The 15,823-nt window shown below is 43.3% G+C and overlaps 1 protein-coding gene across 1 annotated transcript in view; it reads right to left on the bottom strand.

Annotated features, from left to right (window-relative positions):
• Positions 1–1,543: 1,543 nt before the first annotated feature.
• Positions 1,544–15,823, bottom strand: part of LOC115382776 (sarcosine dehydrogenase, mitochondrial-like) — a 34,838-nt gene continuing 20,558 nt past the window's right edge. The window contains 16 exon segments of the mRNA XM_030084665.1: positions 1,544–1,706; positions 3,727–3,782; positions 3,785–3,864; positions 4,315–4,402; positions 4,405–4,482; positions 4,589–4,751; positions 6,895–6,992; positions 11,193–11,338; positions 12,550–12,608; positions 12,610–12,651; positions 12,653–12,663; positions 14,021–14,159; positions 14,586–14,699; positions 14,937–14,948; positions 14,950–15,007; positions 15,695–15,709. Of these exon segments, the coding sequence (XP_029940525.1) occupies positions 1,578–1,706; positions 3,727–3,782; positions 3,785–3,864; positions 4,315–4,402; positions 4,405–4,482; positions 4,589–4,751; positions 6,895–6,992; positions 11,193–11,338; positions 12,550–12,608; positions 12,610–12,651; positions 12,653–12,663; positions 14,021–14,159; positions 14,586–14,699; positions 14,937–14,948; positions 14,950–15,007; positions 15,695–15,709 (1,288 nt within the window). The 3' untranslated portion in view covers positions 1,544–1,577.

Here is a 15,823-nt window from a genome sequence, read left to right as displayed (position 1 = left end):
GCTAAATAACAACCAAGCTGGAAGAACTGAGTTTGCAAACAGCAGCGACGGCAGATTAAATGTTGAGAGAGCGGCGTCGGGGACACGGATTCCAAAACAAAAGACTTTATATCCATCAAAGCTGCTTTGAGATGACTGTTGTCTTCAGCTGTGTTTGCTACACCGGGCCTTTTGGGTGTTTTTTTTTTTTCTCCTTTTACCTCCAATATTGATAAACTCTAAGGGTTTTGACAGCATACAACAGGTAGAAGTGATTTTCGCCGTCCCTATCAGTGTCAGCGCCTGCCTGTAGGGGAGACAGTATCATCAGGGAATTATGTGACCCTGACAGAAGGCACCGTGGCCTCACAGGCGACATTACAAATGAAACATGCAGCACTAAAACGTTATATATTGTAGTGCACAATGAGGACAACATTAAAATTAATGGGTTGAGGGTAAAATCTGAGAGCTTCTAATAATGTCTAGCCTGTATAAAAAAAAAACTGAAAAAAAAAAAAAAAAAAAAAGGTCCTGGACACCAGTCAAGAATTTATGGGATTGACTTTTAACTAAAACACACACACGCATAGAGGCTTGTAAGTAATATCTTTGTGGGGTTTTCTCATTGACAAAATGGATTGAGACATTGCCTCTGATCTGAACCTTCACCAAATGTTACCTTTGACCTCAGAAAATGTAGGAAATGCTCCATATTGTACGCCAGTTCACCCAAAATCTCAGTTTTTAGACCCCAAATAGTCGAAAAAAGCAGCCCGCTCACACAAATACGCACAGATTTTCCTTGTTGCTTTGCTACAAAGGCAGCAGCTGCGTGTGTTTTGTGCAAAACATCACCCACACACCTATAATCATGATAATGAATGCCGTCCAAATGCTCTCTGTGAAGCCTGCTGCTGGAAAGATTAAGACTGTGAGTGAACTGGCGGTGAACCCACGACTGTTCTTTCACCGCCGTCATCAAAAACCATCCGCCGCAAACTCCAGTGACACATGTTAAGTCACAGATTATAAGCCCATTACGACATCTGGTTAATTTGACGGATTGTGTTCAGGTGAACAAGGTTTATTTGCATCTTTCGATTTAGTCGAGGACGACGAACGGCCAGCCGGGTGACGTCTGGATCCGTTTTAGTTCGCAGAGGGAATATAAATATTAAAAGGTTGATGACGATGCCAGATATTGACGTCGATTGCACTTCAGCATATTCTGTTTAAGACCTAAGTGTTCGGAGAGCAGCTCAGAGGGCAGTAAATTACCTAAAAAAAGCTCATTTTATATAGTAGTAAAGAAAAAAGCTAAAATCAGCTTCAGCATCTGACTAATTGTACCAAATTTTAATAACTTTAAAAAAAAAAAAACATCTTAAAAAGGTCATATTTCAGAATAGGTCTGATTTGATCATGTAAACATCAGCTTTATCCAAATAAATGATCAACATTTAATGTTTACAACAGAGATGTTAAGACAATTTCATCATTTGAAAAAAAAATAAAGTTGTACATTTCATCATGTGCGTTTTTCTCTAACCGCTGCGTTTTCTTTCTTTTTTGTTTTTTTACACTGGTGGTCCTCCTCAAGCGTAGATGCCCTTCACACGTTTGTTCTCAGGGTCGAACGGAGATTTGAGGTGGGCTCTGGCCTTGTATGTGACTCCCATCCTTTCCAAGGTAAACTCGCCGCTCTTTATGAAATCGGCGCTGACCTGAGGGAGAGAGGGGAAGAAGAAGAAAAGAGCGAGGGAGACGGTGACTGAGGGCACGCACGTGGACGAGGCGTCGGACGGAATATGAATTTGGGCGCGATAAGAAGACAATGTGGATTAGAACAGAGAGGGGAAAATGAAAATGACCCGCTAATCCAGTCTTTGTAGAAACGGCGCCGCAGAACGGACCATTTCAAAGCATCCACATCTGAGACACCGAGAGCTAATTTTCACGGACCGACTCCCTTTTCTCTCTGAGTCGTCACTCCGTCTGTTGCTGCTTTTTGCGCCCCGGAAGGAGACTCAAACACAGCCTATAGTTTATTACATAGTTAATTGGATTTCCCTTTTAAGGCATCAGCTGCTTAGTTTGATTTTTAAATGCATTTATTTGTGGTTGTGTACGGCGAGCTGGTGAAGTAGCTTTAATCGCTCTGAGAGGGAGATCAATGGTTTCCCCTTTTGTGGTGGAACCAATCTAAGAAGAGATGAGCATCGACCACGACGTGAGGGGAAACTCTCAGTAGCCCCTGGTGAAAACACACTTCGTATGTACTATACAGAAAAAATATGTAAATAAAACTGAAAATTCATCAGTTCATTGTGTGTTGTGGCATTCGAAATTAACATAAACCGAGATCCTGTTGACTTCACACAAAACCTCGATCCAATCACACTCACTCAGAAACCTTAAAACAGCAGCTTTACCACTATTTGTGTTACAGTAAAAAACCGCCCAGCAGAATGGAAGGCTGTAGCTCACTTTAGATAAGTGACCACTCCATACGCTGCAATAATTCATCGCGGAATCAACGGATCAATTCCAACATCAACCTACTGAAGGAAAAACTTCTCCTCTGCGCAATTTTGTCCCACTTTTCAAAATGAGTTGCAGCTCCAGCCAAATTTGAATATTTTAGGTCAAGAGTTGCTGTTATGATGAAAAGTGACTTTACAGATTCAATTTAAAGGAGATATGGTTCAAATCACAAAGAGATTTATCCAAGAAAGCAAACCGGATCAGGTATCCGGTTACTCAGTGTCACACAGAGCAGCTTCAGCAATCACCGCTCGTGTCTTTGTGTTTCCAAACCTTTGTCACCAACAAAGCAGAACCTCAGTCCACTTTGTTGTGTGGATGATCGAATCGATGAACACGTGGAAACACAAACACGCTACTATTAAACCCGAACCGATCCGGCCTGCATGGCTTTAGACAAACATGCTACTGGCCGGAGCAAGAGGTTAACAGAGGTGAAACATCTGTGCTGGACTGGAGGAAGACATCGATCAAACACAACAAAACCCAAGAGTACAACAGGTCAGCTGTTGTTTAAGGGGGGGTGCTTGGCTGGTGTTGAGGGATATTGTGTAATATACGACACTGTATGAGACGGATTTACATGTCCTTAAGGGGTGTTTTGAATTTCATTTTGAGCCTTATTTTCATCATTTAAGTGGATGCCACATGGGCCTGACAAGCACCCACTGCAGTTAAACTTTCGTTATCCCCTTCACCTCACCTCGAATTCTTATCTTCAGCCCAGTTGATATGATGTTGCCTTGTTATTCTGTGCATCAGTGTGATTATTAAGTAAGACACCAAGCAAAAAAAAATTAACATTGGTCAAAAAAACTTATTTTAAATGCAAAGTGAGAGATGGGAGCTGAAAGTCTAACACTCATATAACTGAACTTTTTACCTCTCGGCTTTAATCAGATTTCCCTTTTCCACAAATTACAAAAGAAGACAGCAAGAAACACAATCATTTGAAATCAGCAACTAATTAAAAAAAATTATTTCAATGAACTTTGACTCCATCTTATCCAACTTGAGACACGTTTGCTTGTGTGGAACCATTAGGCTAGTTCAATTACCACCTTTAAAGCTGCTGCCACCTTTTCTAAGATCTATGACAAAATGGCTCATCGACCCTAAAATAATATCAAAATTCAAGTGGAATATGAGACCGTGTGTCTGTGTGTGTGTGTGTGTGTGTGTGTGTGTGTGTGTTCTCACCACTCCTCCAATGGGGTTGCGGATGAAGCCATCATAACCGATAGTTTTATCAATAAAAAGCCGTAGTCAGATCGGCGCAGGTGACCAACAGGAACCCCGTTACGGAAAATAGCCTCCAGGCCAAACATGGGCACTTTTCTAGAAACAAGGAGAGAGAAAAAAAAAAAAAAAAAAGAAAAGAAATGAACAAACATACATTTATGCATTTTGAATGGTTAAAAAAAAAAAAAGATCCAAACACTGTTGAAATTGGAAAAAAACAATTCAGAACTCCACTGAGTCCTCTGGAGCAATATTAATGAATTGAATGCAAAATATCTGAATAAAAAAAAAAAAACATAAGGAATACGAGAACAACATCCTATGTGGAATCTATCATCAGTTCTAAACTAGTTTTAATGTCTTAACTGTTTATGTACAACATGCATTAAAATTATTACATATGAAAACATCTTATGAGAATATCATAGAAGCAAATGTCTGCCTTCAGCTTCACTTCAGTCAATTATTGTCCGTTATTGTTCTTATTTAATTTTTTTTTTTTTATTTCTTTGGAATCAGAAAATCTAATTTCCAAGCAGAACTGACTCATCGATGGTGAAGCAGACGATGCGCCTCTTCAGGCCCTCCTCCTTCTGTTTTTCCAGCGTCTCGCGGCCCTGGAACGGGATCGAATCTTCAGTTTGCAGGTGAAAGCCAGCCCCGCCTCCAGTGGGGTGTCATCAGGGCGAAGGTCAGCGTGCCAATGCCTGTACCCTGAGGAATACAAACACGGAAAACAACCATATCTCTCATTTTCCTTACAAGTAACATTGAAGCCAGATGGCTGTTTCAATAAATCAGGGTCTGGACTGAGCGTTACCTTTCTCTATACTGAGGGAGTCGATGGCTCTGTAGCCGGAGTTGATGATGCCGTGTTTGGCGCCAGCGGCCATGACGGCATTGTAGACGGGGAGGCAGGCGTCTCGGGGAATGTGCAGCTCCCAGCCCAGCTCTCCCACGAAGGACAGGCGCATCGCTCGCACCTGGACGGGAGACGGGACGGGGAGACGGTGAGGGACGTGGAGGATCGATCTGCCGAGGCGCTTCCGCTGCACGTCCGGGACCAAATTCAGTGGAAATGCATTTCTAATGACTGACGGATTTTTACACGCCGCAGCAGGACAAAAGCAGCACTGATTTAAACATCAGTGGAAACGAATGGAAATCGATGCAGGAGAAAGATAAGACGTACAAAGAAGGAAAGTAATCTGTTTGGAAATGAATACCGCGTCAATCAACTGAAACTGCACTGCAGACGAGAGGTGGAAGAAAGAGACATGAATCAAAGCACAAAAGAGGATTCGAGGGAAAAATAAAAGTAGTTTCCCATATTTGATACAAAAAAAAAATCATAGACATCTATAGGTTCATGAACATTGGAGATTTGTTCAACGGTGAAACTTCTGTAGCAGAAATTAAAATTATTCTAAAAGGAACATCTTCATTATGGTGACTGATGAATCATTAGCAATGTTATAAGACAATACACTGTTGGAGGCTGTGAGGAGTCATGAACCAGGATGATGACGTTTTATGGATCATAAGACAATTCTGAAAGAATGCAAACCATATTATTAAAAACTCCTTTCTATATTAAATACTCAAAACATTCTCTGTCGAGTATACTGGAAAGATTGACAAACGTCATGGGGGAATAAAAAGTGTTGATGAAATGTCACTTCAAGAGTGGAAAAACTATCAAAAGTGATCGAAATCAAAATTATTTGATGGACAAACTGACATTTATAGAGATAAATATTCCATAAAAAAGCAGATGAAACAGTGAACAACGTGAACTTTTCAAGATTGCTGTTGGTTTATGTGTGCTCTAGTATTATTGATTTATACAGTCTGTTTATGAAAAAAAAATGTGTAAAAACTAGAGCAAAAAGAAAAACAACACTGTGAGATACATTTCTCCTGAAACAGACATGAGTGCATTTAAAGCAGGAAAACGGACACAAAGCAAAATGAAAGAAGAAATCATAGAAGGGAGCGAAAACGCAGAGGAGAAAAACTTCTTCCAACAGAGTCCCCAGAGTGTGCGGTGAGAGCCAGGCCATCTGGCCTGTAAGGGATCACCCGGGCCCCATATGTACGGCACGAAGCTCAGGGGAGGAAAGTACATGTCGATCCTGGCTCCTTCACAGCCCTCACTGACACGCAGACGACGAACCTGAAACACACAGCTCCACGCACGGCACAGCGTCGCTCGAAAACAATCCCAATATGCCTCACACGGAGGAGCGCAGCGATGCACACAAACACGAGTCGGCGTGACCCGACACGCACGCCGACGCGCTCGCAGCCGGGACGGAGGGGGGAGCGAGGGGAGCGAGAGCTCAGGGTCTAATGAGCTCCGAGGGAGGCAGAGGGCAGGGGGGAAACTCTGCTCTCACAGCGGTGCGGCCATTAAAATGTCACCCGGACGCGGCCGGCGACCGGCTGGAACGCCGCGCAGCCGACGCGCTCGCTCGCACACACATGCACAAAGCTCCTGCCGAGCCGCCAGAAGATGCTGACTGGGATCAGCAGCGAGCGTTGCATAATTCATGTGAGCGCAGGAAAGACGGCGAGAGAGAGTGTGTGTGTGGACATATGTGTCGCTGCGTGTGCCGGTACAACACGCTCTTTTTTTTTAATCTGATGTTGGAAACACCCGAAAGGTCAGTGCAAGAGGTCGAGGCTAAAGACCTTATAGCGCTGCGGTTTAATGGATAAATCTGAAACTTTCTTAACGTGGTGTGAGTTTTCTGCGACGACGCCTCGGGGATGGCGGATCTGACAGGCGAAATGCGGAACGAGGAACAGAAAACACAACATTTGGACACACTTGGCTTGTAAAGTGAATCAGAAGGAAGCCTTGAGAGAAGTCGCCTGTCTCCTGCCATCAGCAGCCTCTGATCTCCGGCGACTGAACCTTTTGAAATAATAAACCTGTTTCGCTCGACATGATGTGATTTGCAGGCGGGAAGTGTTTTCTAATTAACTGCATTTTTCATTTAAGCACTTTTGACAGGGTTATTTTGAAGCTGACAAATGTACCACATCCAATTATTGTGGGAGTGAGTTGAGGCACAGCGTGCGTGTGTGTGTGCGTGCGTGCGTGCGTGTGTGTGCAGTCACCTGATGTCCTGCTGCTTTGACGACTTTGTGGCTTGAGAAGGGGAACGCTTCATTGCTGAGATCCGTGTCCAAAACCTCCTGCAAAACTTCTCGGCTGCAAATAAAACAAACGGGGGGAGAAAAGAATGAAAAACAGCGCGGAAGTGAGTCAATGAATTTCCTATTTGCAAAACGATCCTCGGTGCTGATGAGACAAAGCATTTTCTCTTTACAGGGAGCTAAAAGTGCTGTGTTGTCGAACACTGATTACTGCTCACAAACCACTTGAGGAGGAGATAAAGGGTGCTCTTGGCTGCAGAATAAATCACGGCGTGCTACTGTGCATTTATCTATGGGCTAACTGCCCTTGAAGACGTTTCTTTATTTAAATTGTTGTGTTGCTTCAGTGCATTCAAAATTAGGAGTGAATTTATTACTATATTTGTAAGAGAATTACGACTATCTCCAGATGAATCTTAAAAAAAATTGAATACAATTCACAAAACCTGCGTGTGATTTTAATCATTTTTACATAAAAACTGAAAAACATGGCGTGTAATGTGTGTGTCATGAATACTGCCTCGTTGGAGCTTGGATCCCTTAAGATCGCTTTGTGTTTTCATGCATGCAGAAAACACATTTTGGCAGATTTTTACATGCATGTGTGTTTTCTCGGAGCACAAGTGGATGTAGCGGAAAAGGTACTAGCTCTCTTTTTACACACACGTACACACACACACACACACTCAGAAAGTCAATATTACATAAAGATGAGTCAACAGAAAGAAAAGCACTAAGTTTAGCTGTCTTGGCTTGTTTGTGTGGTTGTGAGTGGGCAGGTGGAGAATACAACGCGTGAGGCTGTTACTGGGAGTTATTTTTGCATCGGTGCTGCAGGAAAAATCAGGGTTCGGGATATCTGGGTATCAGTTCGGGCCGTGCTCATGCGTCTTCGCGTGTCGGGGGTGGTTAATATTTTTTCCTACAAAGCAATCGATGCAATCATAGATGGACGTGTGAACATGGGGATGATTATGTGTATATTCTTATATTCGAGCTTGTAAGCAAGAATGCAATACAAGTATTAATGCATAGGTTTTTTTTTTTCCTCCAGGCAGCTCCTTGGATCTCGGTCCTCCCTCTATGAACTCAAGAGCCCAACAGCAAAGGCCAATTAGCTATATATAAATAGCGAATCGCTTTAGTTCGTGTGTGTGTGTGTGTTTGGGGTGCAACTAGTAACAACCAATTTGTTTCTCTGGCTTTCCACTTAACGGTGGCTCTCAGCTGCGGGTCTGAGGATGCACACAAACACGGGCCGCTCTAAAGGACGTCGCGTAATTTCATCTATTATGCATCACATTCATAATTACAAAAGCAAAGTGGATGAGCACCAGTTCCACCGCGCCGAAACTCGCTGCCAAGAGACGAGCCGCAAGTTTAAAGACTCCTCTCTCTCTCTCTCTCTCAGGAGGATTTGAATGAGAGCCTCAGAGAGGGGGGAAGACACAAATGAATTTCCATAAACGCCGTAATCTCCTCCCTCCTCCAGCTTTAAAGAGATCAATTTGCTTCGTCAGAAAACAAAACCCAAACACTGGAGTGAGTTCCTCAAACGTGGACGAGACAACGGGAACCAGCCAGAAATCGTTGAAGTGCCGAGCGGAGGGGCGGACGGCGCAGACGCCAACCTTGTGTCAACACACATAAACATCCAAACGTTCAGGAGCTGAGTGCTCTCCGGATGCTCGGGAAAAACTCAATGAGATCCATAATCAACATCCCATTATGTGTGCGTGCCGCTGTAATCAAACCCAGACACTGCTGGCAGTGACGTCCCGGGTTCCTCATTTGACGTAAGCAATGAGAGCGAAGCAGGAGGGGAAAAAAAAGAGAGAAAAGGCAACTGAAGAAAAGGGGGAAGGGGGAGAGCGAGAGAGGTGGAACCTACAGGGAGTAAGAGAGGGAAAAAAAACTGAGGAGATGAGAAAGCCTGGAGGAGAAGATATTGACAAAACCCACACGGAGAACAGAGTGTACTAGACCCCCGCTGGCCGGTGGAGGGAGGAACAAGACGCCCTGCGCTGAGGTGAGGAAGAGAGGAGGGAGGGATAGACGAGGAGGTGAAGGGTGCCCGGGTTTGCTCTTTGAGTCAGGAACAAAGGGAAAGTGGAAGAAGTGAGATTAAAGTGACAAGCTTCAACCGGCTCCAGTGTCCAAATGTGCAGCGGCGGTTTCCACGACGCTGGGCGCCGTTTCTCATCCTCGCATGAAGAAAACTTCCACCAGGCTAAAAACGGGGCGCAGCGACGTTTCCACATCAGAGAATTTGATAGTTTAGCTGCATTTCTAGAAAAAGGGAAGTTTGGTGGAATAATAAAAGTGTAACAGCTTTTTAGAGGGATATGTCTGGCAGAAAAGTTAATCATGGAAACGGATCAAACCAACTCTGGTGGATTTCATCCTCGTTTTCCCTTCTCTTAAATATGCTGGTATGTAATTAATGAGAAATAAAACCCTTTCTTCATGCCCATAATTGCATTTTTTCCAGCATCCTGTACTTCAAGCAATGATTTTTCTTGATAATTTCTACTTTACATTCTCCACTTGAACACAGACATCCTAATCCTGACTGTACAGAAACTGGTTTAATCTCTTATTTAATCACATAAAGGACAACATGATGCAGCAGAAGCCATCAAAGGTGTTAATACAGTTTGCCATATGAATAACACTAGTTGTGTTTTGTGATTAAACAAATGTGATGCAGGTTGAATGGCTCTCACAGTTCACACTGACAGTCCCGTTGCTTGTAATTGTTACATGGATTTTTGGTCGTACTGGACATTTTCCACTCCAGCAGTCTCTGACATTGTTTGTCACATTCGCCGTCCTCGCACGCCATCTGAGGCCACTAATGGTTCAGCGTTGTTGCCCAAGGACACGGCGGCACATGGCCTAATGGACAGACACAGCAAACCAGTCTCCATCTGTGGGCAGAGGAGATACTCCTACTATTTTAATTTGCTGGAGAAAAAGCGCCAGAATTTAAGGGTGTGAGAATAACATTTGTGATATCGCTTCAATATAAAAAGTAAAACAAAGGCCTTTAGGCTTAATGTAATAAACTACTTTCAACAGAGAGACAAAGAGGAGAGCCTTTTTTGGTTTATTTTGTAAGTACAACTCTACACGTGGCAGCATTTAAAAACTAAAAACAAGCAGCGAGCTGTTTGAATCGCTTCAAGAGTTGAAGGCAGAATAATGAAGAAGCCATCCACACGCCTGGCTCCAGTCGGCGTCAAAAAAAACCCCAAAAAACTGAAGCTTCACTGGTCTGGACGTCGCTGAACAAGACAGGGGTCTGCCATGGGACGGCTCTCATTCCCTCAGACCCCTGTGAGGGGGGCCAGTGGTCACAGTGGAAGGGGCTCATTTCAGAGGCTCCACATTAAATGAAATTGTACGCTGCAACAGTATCATGCAGTTTCTACAGAACTGTGAACTACATCTACATCAACAGCCCGGCCAAATAAATATGTTTTGAATAATTGATTTCTAAATCATGACTTCAACATACTGCAGGTTCATCAAGAAGCCCCACTGGAATCAGCACAGCTTTGATCTGACTGCGGAGTCAAACGGAAGATTCACTTCAGGGAGATGTAAAGAAGCGTGTTTAAAAACCCGTCGAGGTGGAAACTGTTGATAACATAAATAGATCAATGCTCTCACATTGTTTGTCTCCCATTCAGTACCCATACGGTGGAACTCATCCACAAGCCGAGGCCAGAGTCGTGATCTGAGACCTAAATGCCTCAAAGGCCTCCCAATGTATGAGAATAGCCGTAATCCCCACTCAGTTAGGCGTTATTGAGGTAACACCTGGTCGAATCACAATTACCACTTACTCAAATGAAACATAGATTTTTTTTTTTCTTCCAAGGTGAACAGGTTTCATTAAACAACCGATGGCTTCATCCAACCGCAGAATGAACCTTGAGGCTTCCAGCTCCTGCCCGCCTTCGGCCCCCTCGCTCGCCCCCTGAGGCCAGGTCCTGAGTACAGCCACTTAATCTGCTCACCTCTCATCGACTGAACCACTTGACTTCTCATTTCCCCACCTCTTCTGTCCATGTGAGAATCATGACACATCTTCCCACCATCAGCCGCTTCCAACCCCCCCCCCCCCCCCCCTTCTCTGCCATGACTCTGACCCACTTTCTCTCATATTAGTTTTTTTTTTTTCACCTGGACATAAATCATGGCACAGTCACAATCACTCATGGCCCCGCTTCCCTCTCTTCCCCCCCCCCTCTTTGGTCCCTGGATGCTGATCATTCCCATGTCCTCGGAGTGGTCTGTCAGCTGGCAGCGGAAGCCTTGATCCTGGAGAACCGTTCTAATGTGGTTCCAGTTGTGCTCTGCGACTCCGCCGCCAATCGCCAAGTAGTAGGCATCGCCTGGAGCAAAGAGGGGGAAACACAGCAGCAGGACTGAATGTTAACTAATACTATGAGCACTTTCCCTCTCATGCAGCTTACACCATGTACATGTGTTTATTATTACAGCACAGTGCCATGAAAAAGCATTTGAGCATTAAACAACATTAAAGAGGGGAAAACATGGAAGCAAAATAAGCATTTGATAGGGAGGCAAATACTTCGTTATGGGGCTGCATGTAACCAAATGGTGAAAAGTAACTAATACTTATAGTAGTTTTTGAGAGGATTACGATATGGCATCAGTCCAGTGTTTTGAACTGTGCTTTCATTTTAAAATGAGAAAGATCTCAGCACAACAGCGGTTGAAGTACAAATATTGTAGATTTTCTCCCCAACGCAATGGGATTACAAGGGTGAAGACAGTTTACACCACGGACAGGTGAAAGAGAAAGAAAGTAGTTGTGTCTCCAATTAGCTTTAAACACTGTAGGAGTAAAACACTGTGAGAAAAAAAAAAGAAGATAATTCAGTTTTGCTTCCTAAAGGAACATATTGCATAATTAATCACTTGCCAGGCAGAATTTCTTCTCCCACCACAGTTGGCATAATGTGATCATAATTACTTAATAACTATTTGGACTCATTTATACCATGTGATATTCATAAATAGTAAAAGCTCGACAGAGATTATGGTAATTTAAACCCATGAATCTTCACCTCCATCTGGTCCCACATATTTAATTTTAGGTCTGTGGAGTGAAGTTGAGTCATATAGTTAGGAAGCGAAGGGAGAAAACGTTTTCATAATGTCGACGTCTTTATATGTCTCATCTTAATCTGTCTTATACAAGTTTTACAGCTTCACTGATATTCATGTTGTTGTTTTTTTAATGTAGCTGCAAAAAAGTTCATTTTAAAATGATTAAAAAAGGGTATGACACTGAAACAGAAACATGATACAGTCCAGCATTCAAACGCACGGAAGACGACGGTGCACAGCGTACAACAGTCAAAGCAGCAGAATAACTAATGAAAAATACTGAGAAAAACTAGAGCAAAATAAATGAGATGCAACAGAATGATGGATATGCAAAGAAGGCAGGTAAAATGTTAGCACTTAAAATGACAAAATGTTCAAGCAGACAAAAACAAAATGACAGAGAGAGCAAAATATACTCAGCGGCGCAAATAAATAGTGACTAAAACACAACGTGCGTGTGGTCTCAACCGTTGGACCTCGGGTGCCAGGGGAAGGTTGGAGGAACCGGGCTCCAGTCTGCTCACCGTCAGGATCGGCCTCCGCCCCTCCTCTTTTATTCAGCATGCAGGTATAACACAGTGGAGCCTGAAAACACACACAAACACACGCATGAAATCAGGCCTCGTGGAGGAAAAAAACTGAAATCTCAAAAGGAAATATGAGGTCAGTCTTTTAATTGTGATGCCTTGCTCCTTCATGAGAGTCGAATGGATTTTTACCACATCGGAGCCACAATTACCACAATTCACAACTAGGAGTAATTATTTCTGCCCCGAGGTAATTACGGATACTCAAAAGAAAACCATTCCTTCTTACCATTACTCATAAATACAGGAGAGAGAAAATCTTATCTGCAAGACGGCGAGTGAGAATCAAGTGCAACATCATCATGTGAGACATTTCAAAAAGTGTCCTCCTCAAATGGCTCACGGGTAGACAAGCATCTACCGACTCCACACATGGGGTTACTGCAAGTTTAACTTAACCAGGAGGAGCAACGCGCATGAAAGAAAACCCTTTAAATAGAAAGTGTACCAGATGCTCTGTAAGCCACCCTGACATATAAAATTCACACATAAGGACTAGTATTTTTTTTTCCAATCGTTTGATCTTGCTCTCCCTTGGGTGTGTCTGTGTGTACAATTGGCACGTTTAAATCCGTCCTCCCATCTGCCGTCTACACTCATTTTAAACTTTAAGATGTTCACAGGGGGGCTGGAGCGGGCTGACATTTGGAGAAAGACAGGATAGATTGGAAAAAGGTCACATGTTTACTGCAGGGCTCACAAAGCCATAAATGTTTGTAGAATTAAAGTTTAAGGACGTTCTAGCTAATGTATGAATTAAAAGAGTTTATAATGTGTTTTGAATTTCTCTCGACACTTTTCGTCTCATTGACCTTTACCAGCCATTTCACTTTATTACTTATCTTTGGTGACATTGAAAGTTTGCAAAAGTCTTTTTTTTCCCATGCATTTGTCTGTATAGCTGCATTTCTATGTGATAGGGTGACAAAGATCACGTTGTGCTTTCAGCCTACAATTATTCCACCTTTATTAGAACGCTGTTTTACCTAAAGTGACGCACATTAAATGATTCCATCAGTGGCTAATAATGCTGGGAGTCACTCATGTCCTTTTCGGATCCTGTACAGCTAAATAACCACTAACCTCAAAGGTAAATCCTCAAAGGTAAATGCAACGCAAATTAAACAGAACAAAGCAGCACATCTTTTAACATCTGTCACTGGAGAAATCAGTTCTAAAAGCGGAACACGTTCCGGCAGTGATCGCTCCCTTTTCACCACTTCCCAGACCTTGAGCTCATGTTTTGGCATCTTTCGGGGCGGACGCTCTATCAGTGTATCTGCTCTTCCCCTTCATCTCATTGTTTCTCCCGTCTGTCGGCGCTAGCCGATCGTCTCTCCGGGCGTCGGACCGACCTGGCTTTTTGTTGACGTCGGCGGTGAACAGCCAGTCGGCCGCCTTCTTGGCGTCCGGTCCGGTGAGATAGAACTTCCCGAAGTAGGACATGTCGAACACAGCCACGCCGTGTCGACACGAGAGGCACTCGGCCTTAATCTGAAGGCAGAGCGCACATAAAACACTTTCAGCTAACACACACACACACAAACGCAAGTTTTCAAGGTGACAGTATATAAAAGACTGAAGCTTTGAGGCTACATTCATTAGACAGAAAATCAAATGAAAAGCTAACAAAAGGGTACAGACATCAAGGTTTCTGTCCTTCAAACTGAGCTTTTTTTTTGCACTCTACATCCTTTAAGCACCATTAGACTCACTGATTGCTCCCTCATCATGCGATCTATCCTCAAGGAAAGGGGTTCACTCACACCCGACTACCCTAAAATGTGGCCTGACGCTAAAAAACAAAAAAACAAAAGAGCAAACTTAAAAAATCCAAGCTTGTCTACAGTTAGGAGTTACTTCTTTATACTTCATCCATACAGACTAGCAGTAAGTCTTCACAGGCTGTTGGTTTCTTACCACGTCGTGATGTGGAGGGAAGTCAAAGGTGTACTCTTTGCCCAGCAGCTCGTTGTATTTGTAGTTTTCATTCTTCTTCACATCGTAACACCCATAATAATCATAGTCTTTAAGCTTTGTAACAAAAAAAAAAAACAAATAAATGATGGTTAATTATTACAGTTTTTCAAGTGCCAGAAGAACAGTGAGCTATTCTCTATTGGCAGCCAGTCTGCTCCAGAGGCATGTGATAAAAAAAAAAAAAAAAAACTTAATTATTCAGGTCTTTCCGAACGCCTTCTGTCAATACGTGGAGGTAAATAAATCATTAGCATGCACGTGGCTGCGCGTGGAGTAAATTGCGGGCCTCACAGGAGCGGGTCCGTCTTTGTTGAAACCAGCCGGGTCGCTCCCAGCCGTGCCGCTCCTGGAAGACGCAGACCCTGCTCCGTCAGCACCTGCAGCAGGCGGCACGCACGCACGCACGCACGCACGCACGCACGCACACACGCACACACACACACACACACACACACACACACACACACACACACACAAACAAGCCCAATCAGGTCATGTGTGCTCCACTGCGGGGAAAACCTGCTGTTATTTCAGTCATTTCATTCACATGTGCAGAAACGAGCGCGTCGGTTCATTTATCGAGCACAAACAGACGTTGACACTTGGACCATCGTTTTCCGTCGTTTTCATACAAAGTCAAAAATCCAAACTTGAGTCAAAGTGTACCTGGTGTTGAATCCTGGTTGTAGTATATAGGGTAATGACTTGCACGTGAACACATGTTCATAAATATTCATTTTTTTATCTTGAGTTCAACACTTTCATTTAATATTCTTTCCATTTTCACACATTTTATGAGCTCGTGTTTTTCTGCTGTTTCAGGCGTTTGGTAGTTGCCCAGGTTGATTCCACTGCTGTCAATATTTGCATTTACAGTTTAATCGAACGATGCCAGAGTTCATCTGTAGCAAGAATGATCATCGATTCGCCGGACGTTTCAGTTCGATGGTTTTGCGCTCGACAGACATGAGCTGTGTTAACAGAGCAATCGGACCAGAGTTCATTATAGTCGACACACACTGAACACTGCCCAAAGAGAACAGTCGAACTTTGATAACAACTCTCTCCTCAAACAAACACTCCCATATGAACAATTAGAGCATATGTATTCATATGGCAGCTTGACAAAGAGTAAGAAATTGACCACCCTGTAATTAAAAATAAACAAAACATTACAT

This window comes from Salarias fasciatus (genome assembly GCF_902148845.1).
Source record: "Salarias fasciatus chromosome 7 unlocalized genomic scaffold, fSalaFa1.1 super_scaffold_4, whole genome shotgun sequence".
Taxonomy (NCBI): Eukaryota; Metazoa; Chordata; class Actinopteri; order Blenniiformes; family Blenniidae; genus Salarias; species Salarias fasciatus.
This window is presented reverse-complemented; position numbering and strand designations above follow the sequence as displayed.